At 40.0% G+C, this 16,029-nt stretch overlaps 1 protein-coding gene across 1 annotated transcript in view; it reads left to right on the top strand.

Moving 5' to 3' along the window:
• DOCK3 (dedicator of cytokinesis 3) overlaps positions 1–16,029 on the top strand; it is a 1,382,531-nt gene that overhangs the window by 1,252,010 nt on the left and 114,492 nt on the right. The window contains exon 40 of the mRNA XM_078661294.1: positions 1,149–1,290. Coding sequence (XP_078517420.1) covers positions 1,149–1,290 — 142 coding nt within the window. The remainder of the gene's footprint in view (positions 1–1,148; positions 1,291–16,029) is intronic.

The following is a 16,029-nucleotide window of genomic DNA, read 5'->3' as shown; positions in this document are numbered from 1 at the left end:
TCATTCCTCTGGGTCAATTTTGTGAAATTCAGAAATATATCTGATTCTCATTGCTCGGAGTAATGATTCAAATAGTATCACTCCATTGATGATCAGCGAGACAAAGGAACTGATTATACACATGACTATTTTTTCAGTAATGACATGGATCCCATGAGCATGATCTTTCTTATTGTGTGTATTTGTGTACATTTCAAGGAAGGCGCCTCATAACTTGTGTACGGCTATTTGTCTCACAATTCTTGACAAACAAATCACCTAATATAAATTTTGTGGCCTGACAATCATTAAATAAAAATATTGCTCCATTGGGAGAAAACTTCCTAATACTAACTCCAATGCAGTGATATATTTGTGTAAGATATTTGTGAAAAACAATATTGAGACCATGATATTCTGGAAACATACAGTTGTGTCTATGCATCACTAATACCTTGTAGCAGCCTGTCTGATTTCGTCTGAACCTAAACTTTACTGCTACCATCCTCCAAGGCAGAGACCCTTAACTCTTGTCTACCTCTTCCCCACAGGTATTGCCCAAGGATGTCTTAACTGTTACACCAATATTTCAGTGACATCACCAAATTGAACCCAGAACTTACACTTTCTATGACACTGTGACATTATTATATGGCACTATTTATACCTAATATCACTTATATCATTACCAGAAAATAAATGGTCACAATGTCTTTACCGCTGTCAACCCAAGCTCAGTGCCATAACCTGTTCTGCACATGTGCTCCACTGATATTGGGCGTGGACCACCAATTACATTACACTTCAGCAGACCTCTGAATTTCTAATATCACCCCCAGCTTGGGGGCTTTGAATCTTGATGACCATTAAGTTTCATATGACACCAGAGACATGAAATGTGCAAGAACCTTATCTACAGCAAATAACTACCACTAGGGTACACACCTTCTTTAGCTTTGCTTCACTAATGTGTGCTGCGGTAGAAACAGCATGAACTGAGCATCCCTCATGTTGATAATTGACATATCACTGATATCCTCAGAGGTAGGCACCATGGTGCCAGCAGTATTTTGGAATATTTAAAACACTCTATGATTGACTCTCTGTTGTGTAAGGTACCTGTATATTCACAACTTTTTCTGTTTATTTGAATGGCTCATCTTTTACAGAACAAGGAATTTGTATGTCGAGGCCATGACTATGAGAGACTAGAGGCTTTCCAGCAGCGGATGCTCAGCGAGTTTCCACAGGCCATAGCGATGCAGCATCCCAACCACCCAGATGATACCATCCTGCAGTGCGATTCACAGTGTATCCTTGGCATCACAAAGACAGGACATTAGGAAAGGAGCTGGTGTGGGTACTACTAAATATAGTGAGTTATAGAAAATGGTTAGCATGGATTCTCACGTCCAATCCGCTGCAAAATCACTGGAATGATAATTTTTATGATAGTGTTCTCATAATCATAACAATTTTATGTTGGTAATTTTCTCTTGATATACTTTGAACTATCTTTCACTGCTGCCACAGAGAAATGGTATTAATACAAGACCAACGATTCTAAAAGAAAGAACATTTAGCAAAAGGGAATGAATATCAGTGGCTACAGGAAAGGCATGAGAAAGACATGTTTGTAAACTGAGTGTAGGATACAAACCATTAATCAGGCTACACTTAAGGTGGGTAAATATGCATGTAAAGGTATAGTAAGAATTGAAAATATTTGAAAATTGTCCACCAAATAAATTAGAAACATACAACTTCTGAGTTTCTAAGACGTCTATTGTGGCAGTAGTATTAAGACTAGAGAAAGTAGATTCAATGTCTGTCATAGGAAAGGACTTTTATTTACAGATTAAATATTTGTTTTTTGGAACAGAGTCATAAGAGCACTTTCTGGATTTTTGTTTTACAACAAAACTGGTTGAATTTTTAGAGAGGCATGGAATACACTAGTAATTTATTTTGTACTACAAATACGACTTTCATTGATGCAAAATCTTAACGTTGTAACTTTTTTTATAATTGAAACTATGGTTTCTAAACTCTTTCATTCTGGTAGAATTCCTTATTTTTATTCCTCCACAACCTTCACGCTTCAGGAATTGCTACAGAGATAGAGTATTGTTGTGCTTTAGAGCTTCACAGCTCCTTGACTTGTGACTTCAAAGTTCTTTGTTCTCTGCTAAGAAAGGTTATAGGAAATCTTGACAGGAGAGTCTTTGTGGACAAAATATGGTCTCAGAGTGTTAGTTCCCTTGGAGTCAGTGAGAGCATTCAATCCCTAGGGGAATGCAGGTTTACTGTAAGCGATTGATTAAGGGGGATAACATCTCAACATAAGCCTACCTCCTCCTACAACAGATCCCTTAGCTCATCCCTGTGGTAGGTTTATACAGAGCAGTCAAGCTTAACTTAGGGGCAATGTGTAAAGTATTTGTGCAATTCGCCAAATAATAATATAGTGGAAAACAGCACACAAAAAGGATCCTACACCACGTCAGAAAAAGAGAGTGACTTCTAATAAATAAAACAAGACCAAAATGATAAAAATCTAATCAGTAAAACCAGAGATTTGCAATTTTAAAGATTTTAGTGTAAACAGCGCCAAAAAGCTCAAAGCGCCAACTGTGTATATCTGATTGCGCCAGAGTGGGGAAATTTCACAAGTTCAGGCTAATCGCAATGAAGTGCAGGCCAGCTAAAGGGACCCAGTTAGGCCCTCTGAACAAAGTACCTTAAATCAAGGTTCGCAGAGCATTGTGAGGATCCGCGGCTGAGATGCGTTGCACAGCCAAAGCGATGTGTCTGTCCCAAGCTGTAGCAATGCTGTGATGCGTGGTAATGCGGTGTGCAGTCGGGCGATACGTCAGTTCTGAGAAGCTGCAGGGCCGCTATTCTGAGTCCGGCATCACCACTGAGGCTGGCATCGATGAGGGCATGCGATGAGGATGCGTTGCGCAGTGATGGTTCTGAACAGGCTGCCGGCTGAGAAAGCATTTGTGGGTCTTTACAACGGATCCAGTTCATGCAGCAGCGACAACGAGTCGGTTGTGCTTGGGGTTGCACCACACAGCAGAGGCGATGCACCGGTTCTGCTGGATCCACAGAGGCAGGCACAACACCTTATGCCCAGTTGCACTTCTGTTAAGAAAATGGGGTAACCCATAAGGTATGGACCTGGGTATTTCGTAATATAGAAAAAACAATGGTCCTAGACCTATTAATTGTAATGATTGACTTAATCAATTGTAGTACCCACAGTATTCTGTATGTAGAGCAACCACAACCTGTCTGCTCTGTTTGTACTCAAGTAACTTAGTACCACAAGATTAACCTCCACCACGGTTAAAGAAATTACTTTTGATTTATTCACTTATTTATCATTTTTTGTTTTTTGACAGTTCATTTTATACACAATATTTCATTTCAAAATTGATAAAAACACAAAGGTTGCCCAAGAGAGGAACTGTGCAAGAAAAAGAGTGATCAGGAGTGTGAAACAAGTGAGCAGAAAAGAAAAATCAAACTAGTGGACAGAGAATTATTCACATTATTCGAAAAACAATATCGGACATACGATTTGCCGTATTGAGACCCTGGCCAAACCCTTTTTGAGCTTTTTCAATCAGGACAATGTTACAGGCAGACATATATGTCTTAAGGTTGTTTGCACTATATAGAGTTCTTTAATAGTTGGTCCAGGGTTAAATGAAGATACCGTCGACGTTTCGACTCGTCTTATGCCCAACCAGTAATTTTAACCTGGGGATTGCGAGTCTTCATCAGGACTGGAAAAACAAATGGGGGCAACCAAGGGATAATAATAACCCCATCAAAAATGAGAGAGCAAGAGGAGGTGGTCCATAGTTCCAACTTCCCATATAGTCGCCTTAATATCAGATTTCCTCCTCACTACATGTCGGGAGGGCACAGTACTTCATGTGTGCATCATGGTGTGTTAGTATCTTGGTGTTATAGTCTTTAAATCAAAGTATTGTCTGGAAAGCTCCTGTTGATAATTCCAGGTAACTTGTGAAGATGATTCCGATGCATATAATTGATATGCCTTGCTTATTTGGGCGCCTACTCGTGGGATCAGGTAGCTGTCTTCTTCCCGATGTAACAACCCGTATCTACAGCCAAGCCTCGGTGTGTTCAAGGACGCCGCCGTGTAGTGAGGAGGAAATCTGATATTAAGGAGACTATATGGGAAGTTGGAACTATGGACCACCTCCTCTTGCTCTCTCATTTTTGATGGGGTTATTATTATCCCTTGGTTGCCCCCGTTTGTTTTTCCAGTCCTGATGAAGACTCGCAATCCCCAGGTTCAAATTACCGGTTGGGCATAAGACGAGTCGAAACGTCGACGGTATCTTCATTTAACCCTGGACCAACTATTAAAGAACTCTATATAGTGCAAAAAACCTTAAGACATATATGTCTGCCTGTAACATTGTCCTGATTGAAAAAGCTCAAAAAGGGTTTGGCCAGGGTCTCAATACGGCAAATCGTATGTCCGATATTGTTTTTCGAATAATGTGAATAATTTTCTGTCCACTAGTTTGATTTTTCTTTTCTGCTCACTTGTTTCACACTCCTGATCACTCTTTTTTCTTGCACAGTTCCTCTCTTGGGCAACCTTTGTGTTTTTATCAATTTTGAAATTGATTATTGTGTATAAAATGAACTGTCAAAAAACAAAAAATGATAAATAAGTGAATAAATCAAAAGTAATTTCTTTAACCGTGGTGGAGGTTAATCTTGTGGTACTAAGTTACTTGAGTACAAACAGAGCAGACAGGTTGTGGTTGCTCTACATACAGAATACTGTGGGTACTACAATTGATTAAGTCAATCATTACAATTAATAGGTCTAGGACCATTGTTTTTTCTATATTCAGTTGCACTTCTGGGCAGGTTAGTCTCACAAATTGTCCAGGTGCTAGGGTCGAGGTTGTCAGAGCCTTCTGTTCCTGATACTCAAGTCAGGAAGCCAGCCAAATAGCCCATGTAGTCACTCTGGTCCTTGGTTCAACAGATGGAGGTCTAGTCTTTGTCACCCAGGCAAGAGAGCAGCAGGTACCAGGTCTGTACAGCAGGGCAGCAGTCCTTCAGAGCAGCAGTCCAGCAGAGTGCTAGTACTTTCAGCAGCTTATCAGCCCTTCTTCCTGGCAGAGTATCCACAGGTCCAGAAATGTACTGAAAAGTTGGTGTCTGAGGAACAGTATTTATACCCAGTTGTGCCTTTGAAGTTAGGAGAAGCTTCTAGAGGCATGCCTTGGAAATGCACAGGTGCCCTGCTTTCCTTGCCCTGGCTGCAGACTAACTATAGGTGCAGCCTTTTGTGTTAAGGCAGGAAACAGCTTATTTAAGTGTAAGTACGCTTGTGCCCAGCTCCTCTCTCCCTTCCTGCCAGTGATAGCCCATCCAGGCACACCTAAGCTCCCTAGTGTGTTGGGCTATCTTGGAGAATACACGAAGCCCGACTGTCAACTATACCTAGTCATATAACCCAGAGACAGGCTGCAGGCACCAAATGGCTAAGGCTGGAAAATGAAAACTTTCTAATAGTGGCAATTTCAAAATGTAATTTTAAATCTGACTTTACCTTAAGTTAGGATTTTTCTTTACAATTCTAAAACATCAAACGCGAAAAAGTTACCTGTTCCAGTTTGTTAAATGTAATCACGTAACTCCAATGTTATCTTATGGGAGGGGTAGGCCTTTCAGTAATGAAACACTTCTTTAAGAGTTTTTCACTACCAGGACAGGTAAAACCTAAAAGTATATGTCCTACATTTTAAATACATTGCACCCTGATCTCTGGCTGTCCAGGGTCTATATTTAGGGGTGACCTAAATGTATTCAAAATGAAGGTTTGGATCAGGCAAAATGGTTATTCTGCCAAAGTCGGAATGGCAGTTTAAAAACAAAACTGTACACAAAGGCTGCAATGGCAGCCCTGTGACATGTTTAAACTTTTAAACGTTTCCCCCTTCCTTGATGAAAATTATGTGGATACTTGTTGATACTTGCCCTTAGCTTCATCCTGGATTGGAGGAGTCTTGATTCACAAATAATATTGTTTTATTTAGGCTGTCCTCAACTCACCAGTCCTGAGGAAGACCTGCAGTGATGGGAGTCCATTAGCACATACATATAGGGTTTAAACATCGACGACAACCTTATTAGTTCATGTTGTTGGTCAACCATCCTTCCAAAAACTAATAATGAGATAGTGTATTTGTTGAACTATTTGATATAAAAAGGATGGGCATTTCTGTAATTGTTTAATGTATATATTTTTTTGTATAGTGCTATGTCTAGCACTTTTGCAGCTTGTGTCACCTTTTCACCGTCACGTTGTTTATAATTTTTGTGTTCACAACAGCCGCATACAAAGAAATATTTTTGCATTATTTGGGTGTTTGACTTTCGAATATACTTAATAATTAATGACATTGTTGTGTTTTGTCTATTTTAATAATTGTACTGTTAGTGTTTTGAATACAAGGTTAAAGACCAAATATATTTTTTTCACGCAAAGAAATAGGCGATACCCAAAAGGACGCATTTTATTCTATAACATCTGGTGAGTCTCATTCTGCCCACACCAACACCTCGCACCCAAGCTTCAATACCTGACTATCCAGCTAAATCTCAGAGGAACTGAATTACATTCTTTTATATACAGGTGGAAAAACTACATACTTCAATGGAACTTTTTTGCCACTTCAAAAAGAGATAGAAGAAACCAGAGTCATCCCTGCTCAAACAGTATGTGTTATTGTTGCAAATCTCAATGGTACTCATTTTCAGCAGGATGAAAGTCTGGGCTGCTCCCCCCTAGATCTAAGCCTGTGTGACCTTCAAGTTAGTAATAGTAACTTGTGACTTCCAGGTTAATATTAGATGCAAGTTAGCACAGTCCAGTTTGCTTTGACAGTGCATGTTAGCATTGCTGTAATTAGAAGTGTATGCTAATTATGCCCGTTGTGGTATTGCACTATTTAATGTCACCAGCTCTGAGCACATTTTTTGGGATGTAAATGTTCTACGCCAGGTGTATTCCCAAGTGCAGTGCTAATAAACATAACATGAGGATACTTATGAAGAAAAAGCAACAATTTGTATGGTCTTCCAGCCTAGAGAGTGAATTCCAATAATTAAAATTAGAATTGAGTAGTGCTATTCTTCTGCAACATTTTGACCGACATGATCCATCTATTATAACCATGGATGCCAGTCACTATGGGTTGGGTGCCATGCTACTCCAAAGATGAGAGGGAAGGGAAGAAGTGGTGACCTTTGTATCTCGCACTTTAAGAGGTGCGGAGTTCACCTATTCTGATATAGAGCGTGAAGCCCATGCTTGTTGATGGTGTGTGGATCACTACAGGCAAAACTTATGGGGATCGGAGTTCATTATCCATTTAATAAATATGTTCACCATGAAGGGAGCCAGCAATGCAACTCCCCGTATTGCTAAGTGGCATTATAGATTGATGGAATTCCATTTGGAAAACATTCCTCAGGCTAAGAATATTTTTGCAGATTGTTTATCCAGGTTGCAAGCAGGGGAACAATTGGACGATCCGTTTTGCATTGTGGTCTTGTTGGCAGAATCCTGTTTTAGTTGCTTTTCAGAGGAAGAGTGAAAAGTTGTGATGCAAGAGGGTGAAACAATTTAAGTGGTGATTGGCATGTTAAGCAAGGGTTGGGTATCTAAGGACGGTGAAGTTGGTTCATTTAAACACGTTTTTCTAGATTTAAGTATACATTTGGGTGCTTTGAGAAGAATGGATTTGTTGGTAGTGCCAGTTGCGTTGCAAAATTAAAATTTGGCTTTAGCTCATGAAAGTCACATGGGCATGAGAGCCATGAAGAGGAGAATAAGAGAAATCTTTTGATGGCCAGGGATGGATCGGACACTTGAACATTTTGTGAGAGACTGTGTAGCATGTGCAGTAAGTGACAAAACTCAAGTCACGTTTTCTAGAACTATTGAAGCAGTGCCAGTTCCTGACAAACAATGGCTCAAGTTAGGTTTAGACATCATTGGACCGAGTGCCAGTGACAGTTTAGTCGCAATGGAGTATGGCTCTATGTGGCCTGAAGTGAAATTTGTGAAGTCCGCCAACACTGAGGAGGTGTTATATTTTTTCCAGTCCTTATTTATATGAGAGGGTGCCCTGGTTGAACTGGTCACTGACAATGGCGAGCAGTTTATGGCCAAGGAGTTCCAAGGGTTCTCTAGGGTTCCAAGGGTGCCATTGGGGCATCAAGCACATCACCACTTCATTATATAATTCCCACAGTAATGGGTTAGGGGAACATTGTAACAGGGTCATAAAGGACAGCATTCAATTGTCTGTGGCCAATGGATTGAATTGGAAGAAGGAACTTGTAGATTTGTTGTGGGCCTTGTGCACTACCCCTAGTGCCGTTACCAAGGTGTCTCCTTTTGCTCTATTGAAAGGTAGAAAGGCTTCCACCAAATTAGTAAGGCCTTGGATGCGTGACTGAAATGTACCTAGCGTGAAATGTGAAATGAGAATTGGTGAAGTACAGTTGAGAGAAAGCTCAGAAAAACTATGTGACCCAGGATCCAATCAAAGGAAGAAAACAAAACAAGCTCTGTTCAAAGCAGGGTATTGGGTTAAAATGAAACTACTTGGTCTGGATGCTAAAGGACAATCCAAGTTTTCTAGTCCCATGCAGATCATTACACTGGGAGGCAGATCTGTCAAGCTCAGTGATGGAAAGTGGTGGAATACGGAGAGATTACCCAAATAGAGAGCTGACTCTGAGCAGATCACGCGTACTACCACGCAAAGTGAGCCTAGCTTGAATGGGTCAGCAAGAGAAAGGAGAACCCCTGTTTGGTTCAAGGTCTATGTGAAATTTTAGTGTATTTACTTATGATACTGTGTTTACCAATGTTGTGCTATAGGTTTTATTCAATTTTCTTTTCTTCCGTTGATTGTGAGGGAAGAGATGTGTTGTGTTCTGAATTCATTATATTAGCCCATGCCAACATGACGATGGGTTCTACGTTGGAATGGTGAAATGTGGATTGGTCAAGAGTGGAGTTGGTTTCTGTGCCTGCTCTGACCGGTCCTGTACCTCGGTACTTAATAAAGAAGAAGTGTATTACCGGCGGAATCTTCCTTGATTTCTTTTCAACACTGCACCCCATTCTTCCTGCAAAAGTGTTATTCGGGTGACCTACTTTAACATACCACTCTAAACAAGTACTTTACAGTTGTATATCCTTTGTTCAAATGTCAGTAGTGACTCTATTGCTTCTGTCCACCATTTCCGCAACTAATGAATGGGATTCTGCTTCATTGCAGCACAGATTGATGGATGTTTTCTAGTCCCAATAATTATGGTGCACATAAATGTAAATTTGCTTTAAGAGTGACCCAAATATGCTTGTATGCCCAGTAGTGTTTGGGCAAAATATTGGACTTAAAATATAGACACAGAAATATTATTTCAAGAATATTGAGACTTCACATATATCGTCGACAGGAATATTGAAGGGAAAATATTGTTTTTAGTGTTCTTATTAATACTGTTGTGAAAATATAAATGTAGGAAATATTGTTGTATATAATATTTTTTGAGTGTTAATTAATATGGGATGTATTTATTTTGTATCATTTTGTTATGTTTTTGTTAATTTGTTTTTGCCTTAATTATTTTTTTTAAAAGAAAAAATATTAGTTTCTAGATATAGTAATGTTTTTTAATAATGTTTTTGATTCTTTTTCAGAAGTGGGATCTTGGGTTATTAGGGAATAAAGGTGGAGAGTTAAAACAAAAATATGTGTTGAAAATGTTGTTAATCTTTTAATAAATGTTATTATAGTTATAGTTTATCAACATTATATTTTTAAAGATTAATATTTTAATGGCATTTATTAAAAAGTGTTATATTACACTTTTTTTTAATATATACATTTTAAAAATACATTTGTATTAAATAGTGTATATGCCTTTTTTAGGCTGTTCAAATAAAGTAAGTATACATTTCTGTTATCTGGAAAAAAAATACTTTTTCAAAATATTTTGATAGTTTACAATATTTGATTTATTAATATAAAATATTAAAATTCATATTTAAATGTTTAGAACATTTATATTGATGATTTTGTTAATTGACAAATATGTTATTAGATTTCGTGATGTGTATGAGTGGTAGGAAATATTAAAAGGAATTTTAAGATGCTACATCAGTTCTGTAATATACAGATTTAAATTTATTAAACATTGTGTTTGAATTAAATATTGTCTTTTACTGAAATGTTAGAATGTTTACTAGTAAATGTAATTTTTAATTTATAATATTGTAGGTACATAAGTATCTAATGTGAATTGGATTTACAGATTTTAGTGTCCAGTGGCCTTTCTCAAATTAGTATAGATGGAAGTTTGAGTAGTAAATGTCATCTCTTTAGTATCCAACACTTTCTCCAAGTTGGTTTAGATAGGAGTGGGAATAGTATATGTCGCTCCTTTAATGGAAAACAGCTTCTGCTAGTTGACTTACATTGGAGTGGGAATAGTAAATGTCACTCCTTTAGAGACCTACACTTTCCCCGAGTTGGTTTAGATTTAGGTGGGAATAGTAAATCTCACCTCCTAAGTATATGTGATTTGTTTTATTTAGTATAATAATAGGATGTCACACATATTTTATTTAGTTTTTTATCATTTTCAATTTATTGTACAGTTTAACATTTTAACAAATATATTTTTAAAGTAAAAATAAAAGTGATTACAATGTGACATGAAAAAAAATGTGTAAATTTTTTCCTGTGTATAAAAAAGAAGTGCATCATTTTCTTATATATTTGTATAATGTACATTTGGAATTATTTACCATTGCTTACAATATTTATGAAATTTTTTAAATGAAAAGATGTAATTATTTTAACATGTTGAATATTATATATTTATTAATTGTATACATTTTATACTATTATTTAATGTATACTTCACAATTGTTTAAACATTTTGTACAACATTGGCAAGATTGACATTTTAAAAAATGTATTACTTTTTCAATACATTTATAAACTATTTTGACATGTATTTTTTAATATTGTTGTAACATTATTTTTATAAGTGTATATTAAATAATTGTATTTTAGTTATACTGTTTTTTTAATTTATAGTTTTCAAACTGTATAAACATTTTTACAACATTGTTTGACAAGTTTAACATATATTGCTATTGCTTAGTCTGTTTGTGTTATTTTGGGTCATTTTACGTGCTTTGGTGCTGCTGTTCATCCGTACAGGTACATCTTTATTACAGGTTTTTGGGGGTTGGGGGGATTAAGGATGCATGTTTATATAGGACCTTAATACGAGTTTGGCGATCCTCCTGCAGCACTGCCACCACTGCGCAGGCAGGAGGACCACCAAGCTTGTGATACGCCTGCCCCCCGGATTCTGAGGTGAATCAAAGGCAAGCGGGCAATGCTGTGGTGGTCACGTGGCTGTGGTAGACTTATAGGAGAGCCTTAAATCAGACCGCTGCATGACAGCACCTGCAGCACGTCGCTGCACAGTGTGGCAGGGGGTCACAAAATGTGCCCCCCTGCATGCATCCTCAAGCCCAGCATGGGGCGCTGTAAGAGCTGTCTTTGTTTCATCTCCACCACCGTTTTCATGTCAGGCTCACCGTCATGAAATAGGCAGTGGAAATGCAACTAGGAATACAACAGAATATTCCTGCCCCTTTCTGCTGCGTCACCGCCTGGTTATGGTGGATACCGACAGAGGCGGTGGTCCTGTGGTGGTCCAACTGTCACACTCGAAATACGGTGGGTGGACCCCTAGTAGTGATGGTGGTCTGACTGCCACTGCAAGTACAGCGTTCCTAGGACCACTGTACTCGGAATAAGCTACATCGTGTTGTTTTAGCGTGTTTTTATACATTTTGATTTGTTTTGCATTTCAATAAAATGTGATTTAAATGTATGAAAGTTTTATGGTAGATTTTGTGATGTTATGCATATTTTGATGATTGAGGGAAAAATCAGAGGACCGCCAGACCCATTGGGGTACGACTGCCCCATTTACGAGTTGGAAAGTCAGACCGCCCTGCGACTGCCAATGCCACCAGGGAACCGCCGTTCCCTGGAGGTGGTGCGGCAGGAGGTGCGTAGCGGGACTGCCGCAGTCCAGCCAAGCATATTACAAGTTTCCTTTCCGCCGTCAGTGAGATGGAGGTTTCTATTCTATGTCAGTATTGGCAGAGTGGAAACAAAGGGCACCCTAGAGGCCCCCCCATGCCTTCTCTGCTTGTGCATACACAAAGGGGGGCATAACATGTGTCCCCCTTTGTGCATGCCCAAGATTTCCTGCATGGCATGGATATTTCAGTCCATGCCATGTAGGAACCTTGTGAGTCATTACAAGTAGGGTGCTTTTTTCAAAGTCACTGCGTCCTTTGAATGAGGCACCACCCTGGGAATGCCACGCTTCCCGCACAACTACAAATAACTTGTAATCTGGGGGGTGGGTGGCAGCGCCACTCGGCGGTGTGGGGGCATGAAGTTGGAGTACCAGCCGCCTCACACTGCAAAAACTCATGATCGGGCCCTAAGTGTTGTGTTTTTGTATATTTAGGACTGTGATCTATTATGCTGGTGAGTTTTTTATGTTTGTTTTACAGGTTTTTGTGCCCCCAATGATCTCTATAAGAGTTTGCAGTTTACTTTTTTTGTTTTAAGGAAATCTGTTTTTGTTTATTATAAACCAATGTTTTATTCTTAGATTTCCTGTTTTTTAAGTTTCCTAGAGCAGTTTTTTTAAAAGCTATATTTTTAGAACCTACAGATTTTGGATTACTTCAAGGGATTTCAATTGCATTGTTCCTATGTTCATTTTTTGTGAATTCTTATTGGGTTTTTTGTGGGGATGGAATGAGATCTGCTGCCACAAAACTGTGTGTTTTATTTTATTTTGTATGGGAAATGTGCAATTGTTAAGTGCAATTGTTTTGAATATCTGCTGTATTTATTTTATGTTTTGTTTTGACATTTTTAGTGTTGGTTGGTGGATTATTGTTATATTTTTTTAAATAGTTATTATATATCTTTGATTATATCAGTGTTTATTAGTTTGGTGATTTTATATATTTGTTTCACTGATTTAATAAAATATTTTTGCTCATAAGTAAAAAGAAAAAGGTTTTGTTTTGGTGGTTTACTTTATTGTAGTTTTTGGTAGGTTTATATTAACTTAGAAATATGTTTTTGTCTATCATTTCTAAGTAATGTAGTCCTTTGTTATTTATCAAGAGTTTGACTTTTAATTGTTTGCATGCCATGCATTCATTTAGTTTGTTTGCTTCCTTCAAGACTTTGGGGTCGATTATGATGGCGGTGAATCCGCATCCACCGGGCCGGTGGAAGCCACCGCCGGCCTGAAGGATGCGGATTCACCGCCTTGGTTTGTGAAAACACCACCTGCCACATTACGATGGCGGTGGGATCAGCGGCGGACGGCAAGTCCGTCCGCCGCTGATCCGCCGTGGTTGTACGCAGATATGGTGGCGGTGTCTGCAATACACCGCCAGCCATATCACGATGCAGGCGGAAACATGCTTTTCCATGGCGGCTTTTCCGCCGTGGAAAAGCATGTGGTCTTTTGGTTTTGGGGGCCCGTTGTGAGCCCCCAGGGTGTTGGGGGGTGCACATGCAAAGCATGCATTTTTTACTTTTCGGCGGGTGCTGCTTTACGCAGCAACCGCCGCAATGTTAAATATACAGGATGTGACCGCCAGGGTGGCGGTCACATCCTAATTCCTATGGAGGGAACGCCGCTGCCCCTGCGGATGGTCCCTCCACCTCGGGGTGGCAGACGGAAGCAGGTCCGTCCGCCATCCTAATCGACACCTAAATTGGGTAACGGATTGGTCTGGTCTTCGTTCTTGGTACCTATGGGGCTGTTAATGAGTTTTGTGGTTACACCGCCAGTTTCCAGCTGCGGTCGAGAGAACGCCGCAGTACCAGCTGCATACTGACCACTGCATGACAACATTAAAGTAGGGCTGGCAGTATTACGGCAGCACAGCCAATGTGGTGGCATGCTTCTGCTCTAGGAAGGAGCCTTGAGCCAAGAGCTGCAGCACTGCTGCACCTCCAGCAAGCCGTGTGCACTGTTGTTGCCATGTAGCATGTTGTGCATGGGAACCAGTGCACACACCAACATGGGTGGCATGTGTGGCACAACATGGGCCCCAGCCACAAGTCACATGGGCTTATTTGCCTTGGGGTACCTTTTCTGTGGCCCTTTACCGGCCTTTCTGCCGACCTTTACATGGCAGTGTCCCTGCCATGAAAAGGTCAGCGGACAGGCAGTTAATAATACCCACGGTGATCCCGATGCCGGTTCCACCACCATTGGCATTCGCTGTCTCCTCTGCCGCAGGAGCTCAGATCTTGGCAGAGACTGCTGCCTGGAAGTGGTCTGGATGCAATCTCCCTGCCCGCATCTTTATCCAGCAGTCAGACCACCACCTATATTAGTGGGTGGACTGCCAGAAAGTGACGGCTGTTCCCGAATAGCCAGGGTCTTAATCAGGCCCTATGTTCTTTTTGTAATGCTTCAATTAATTTTTATAATGTAGGTTGAGTTCTGACTAGTTTGGATTGGAAGGCATTGTGCCATCCTTCCAATGCATTGTTTGTTTTGGCTTCTTGTGCCAAGGTACCGTTGTAGACTTTCCACCATGGTATGTGGTACTTGGCTTTGCATCTGTGTCTTGAACGATGCAGTCTTCCAACCTATGTATCTTTAAAATAGTCCATTAGTGGACTAATTTTGTCTTCATTTTGTTGGTTGAAAGGGCTTTCTACTAGTAAATTATAGTGGTTGACTTCCTCTGTGACATGGACGTAGGCTAGTGCGATACTATTTTGACTTTGAAAAGCAAATTCACTGTCAGTGGAGTATTCTACCAGTTTGGAAATAGGTGGTACAACTGCTGGACCACCATTGCCGTGGTCAGGATGCCACCACACAAGTCAGTGGCATCCAGTCTTCTGTATTACGACAACACCACAGAGCCAGCGGTGTTGTGTCTGCGGTGCAATGGCAGCTACATGCTTCGGCTGATAGAGAGCCTGAAGCGTATGCTGCCACCATGGCAGCCCCACTTGCATGTCGGTGCATTGTGTGCCATGTACCATGTCGTGCATGGCACAAAGTGCACGCACAACAGTGCAAACAGGGTGCACCCATGCTCACACTCCATGGGCTACAAACTCCCTTGGGCCCTGTTGGGGCCCTTTATTGCCAACATGTTCATGGTGGGTTTCCCGCTATGAACAGCTCACTGTAAAGGCAGCTCGTAATCTGCATGGTGGTGGCTACATCGGCACTGCTGCCACAGACCACAACTTTCCCCACCCCGTCGGGATCCAGGATCCTGGTGGTGGGGGTAGTCTTGTGTTGGGCTGGTGGTGGTCGGACCACCAAACTTATAATTGTGCAATAGCACTGCCACCACAGGTATGGTGGTCTTGGAACCACTGTACTCATAATCAGGCCCTAAGTGTAGATTTTTGGAGGTGTCGACAAGTACTTTGATTACATTGATAGTAACAGCCTTGTATAGCTGTGTGGGGGTATATATTTAGAAATGTTTGAAATATAGCTTGTTCAAAGTCTATGATTATTTTTAGATGGTAGTAGTTATTTGTGTATTGTTTAATATTATTTAGGAGTTCATAGTAGGTGTAGTTTTGTTTGCTTGGCAGTAAACCATATATAAAAGGGGTATTGGTATTTTTATATTCATCATGTATGGTGTATATTTGTGTGAATGATTTGGGACCCATTTTGAAGGTCCCCTCTTTCATCCAGGTTTGGCATTGGGTAAGTTTTATTAAGCTGTTTACCGTGGAGACAATTAAGATTTGGTTTTCATTATTTAAATTGTTGTGTACAAGGAAAGGTTCATCTTTATGTGTTACTTTTGAATAATCAGGTATATCTATGTGTCTGTATGTTCTAGGG

The sequence above is a fragment of the Lissotriton helveticus genome, chromosome 9 (assembly GCF_964261635.1).
Source record: "Lissotriton helveticus chromosome 9, aLisHel1.1, whole genome shotgun sequence".
Lineage (NCBI taxonomy): Eukaryota > Metazoa > Chordata > Amphibia > Caudata > Salamandridae > Lissotriton > Lissotriton helveticus.
Note: the sequence above shows the minus strand (reverse complement) of the source record. Positions and strands in the feature narration are given on the sequence as shown.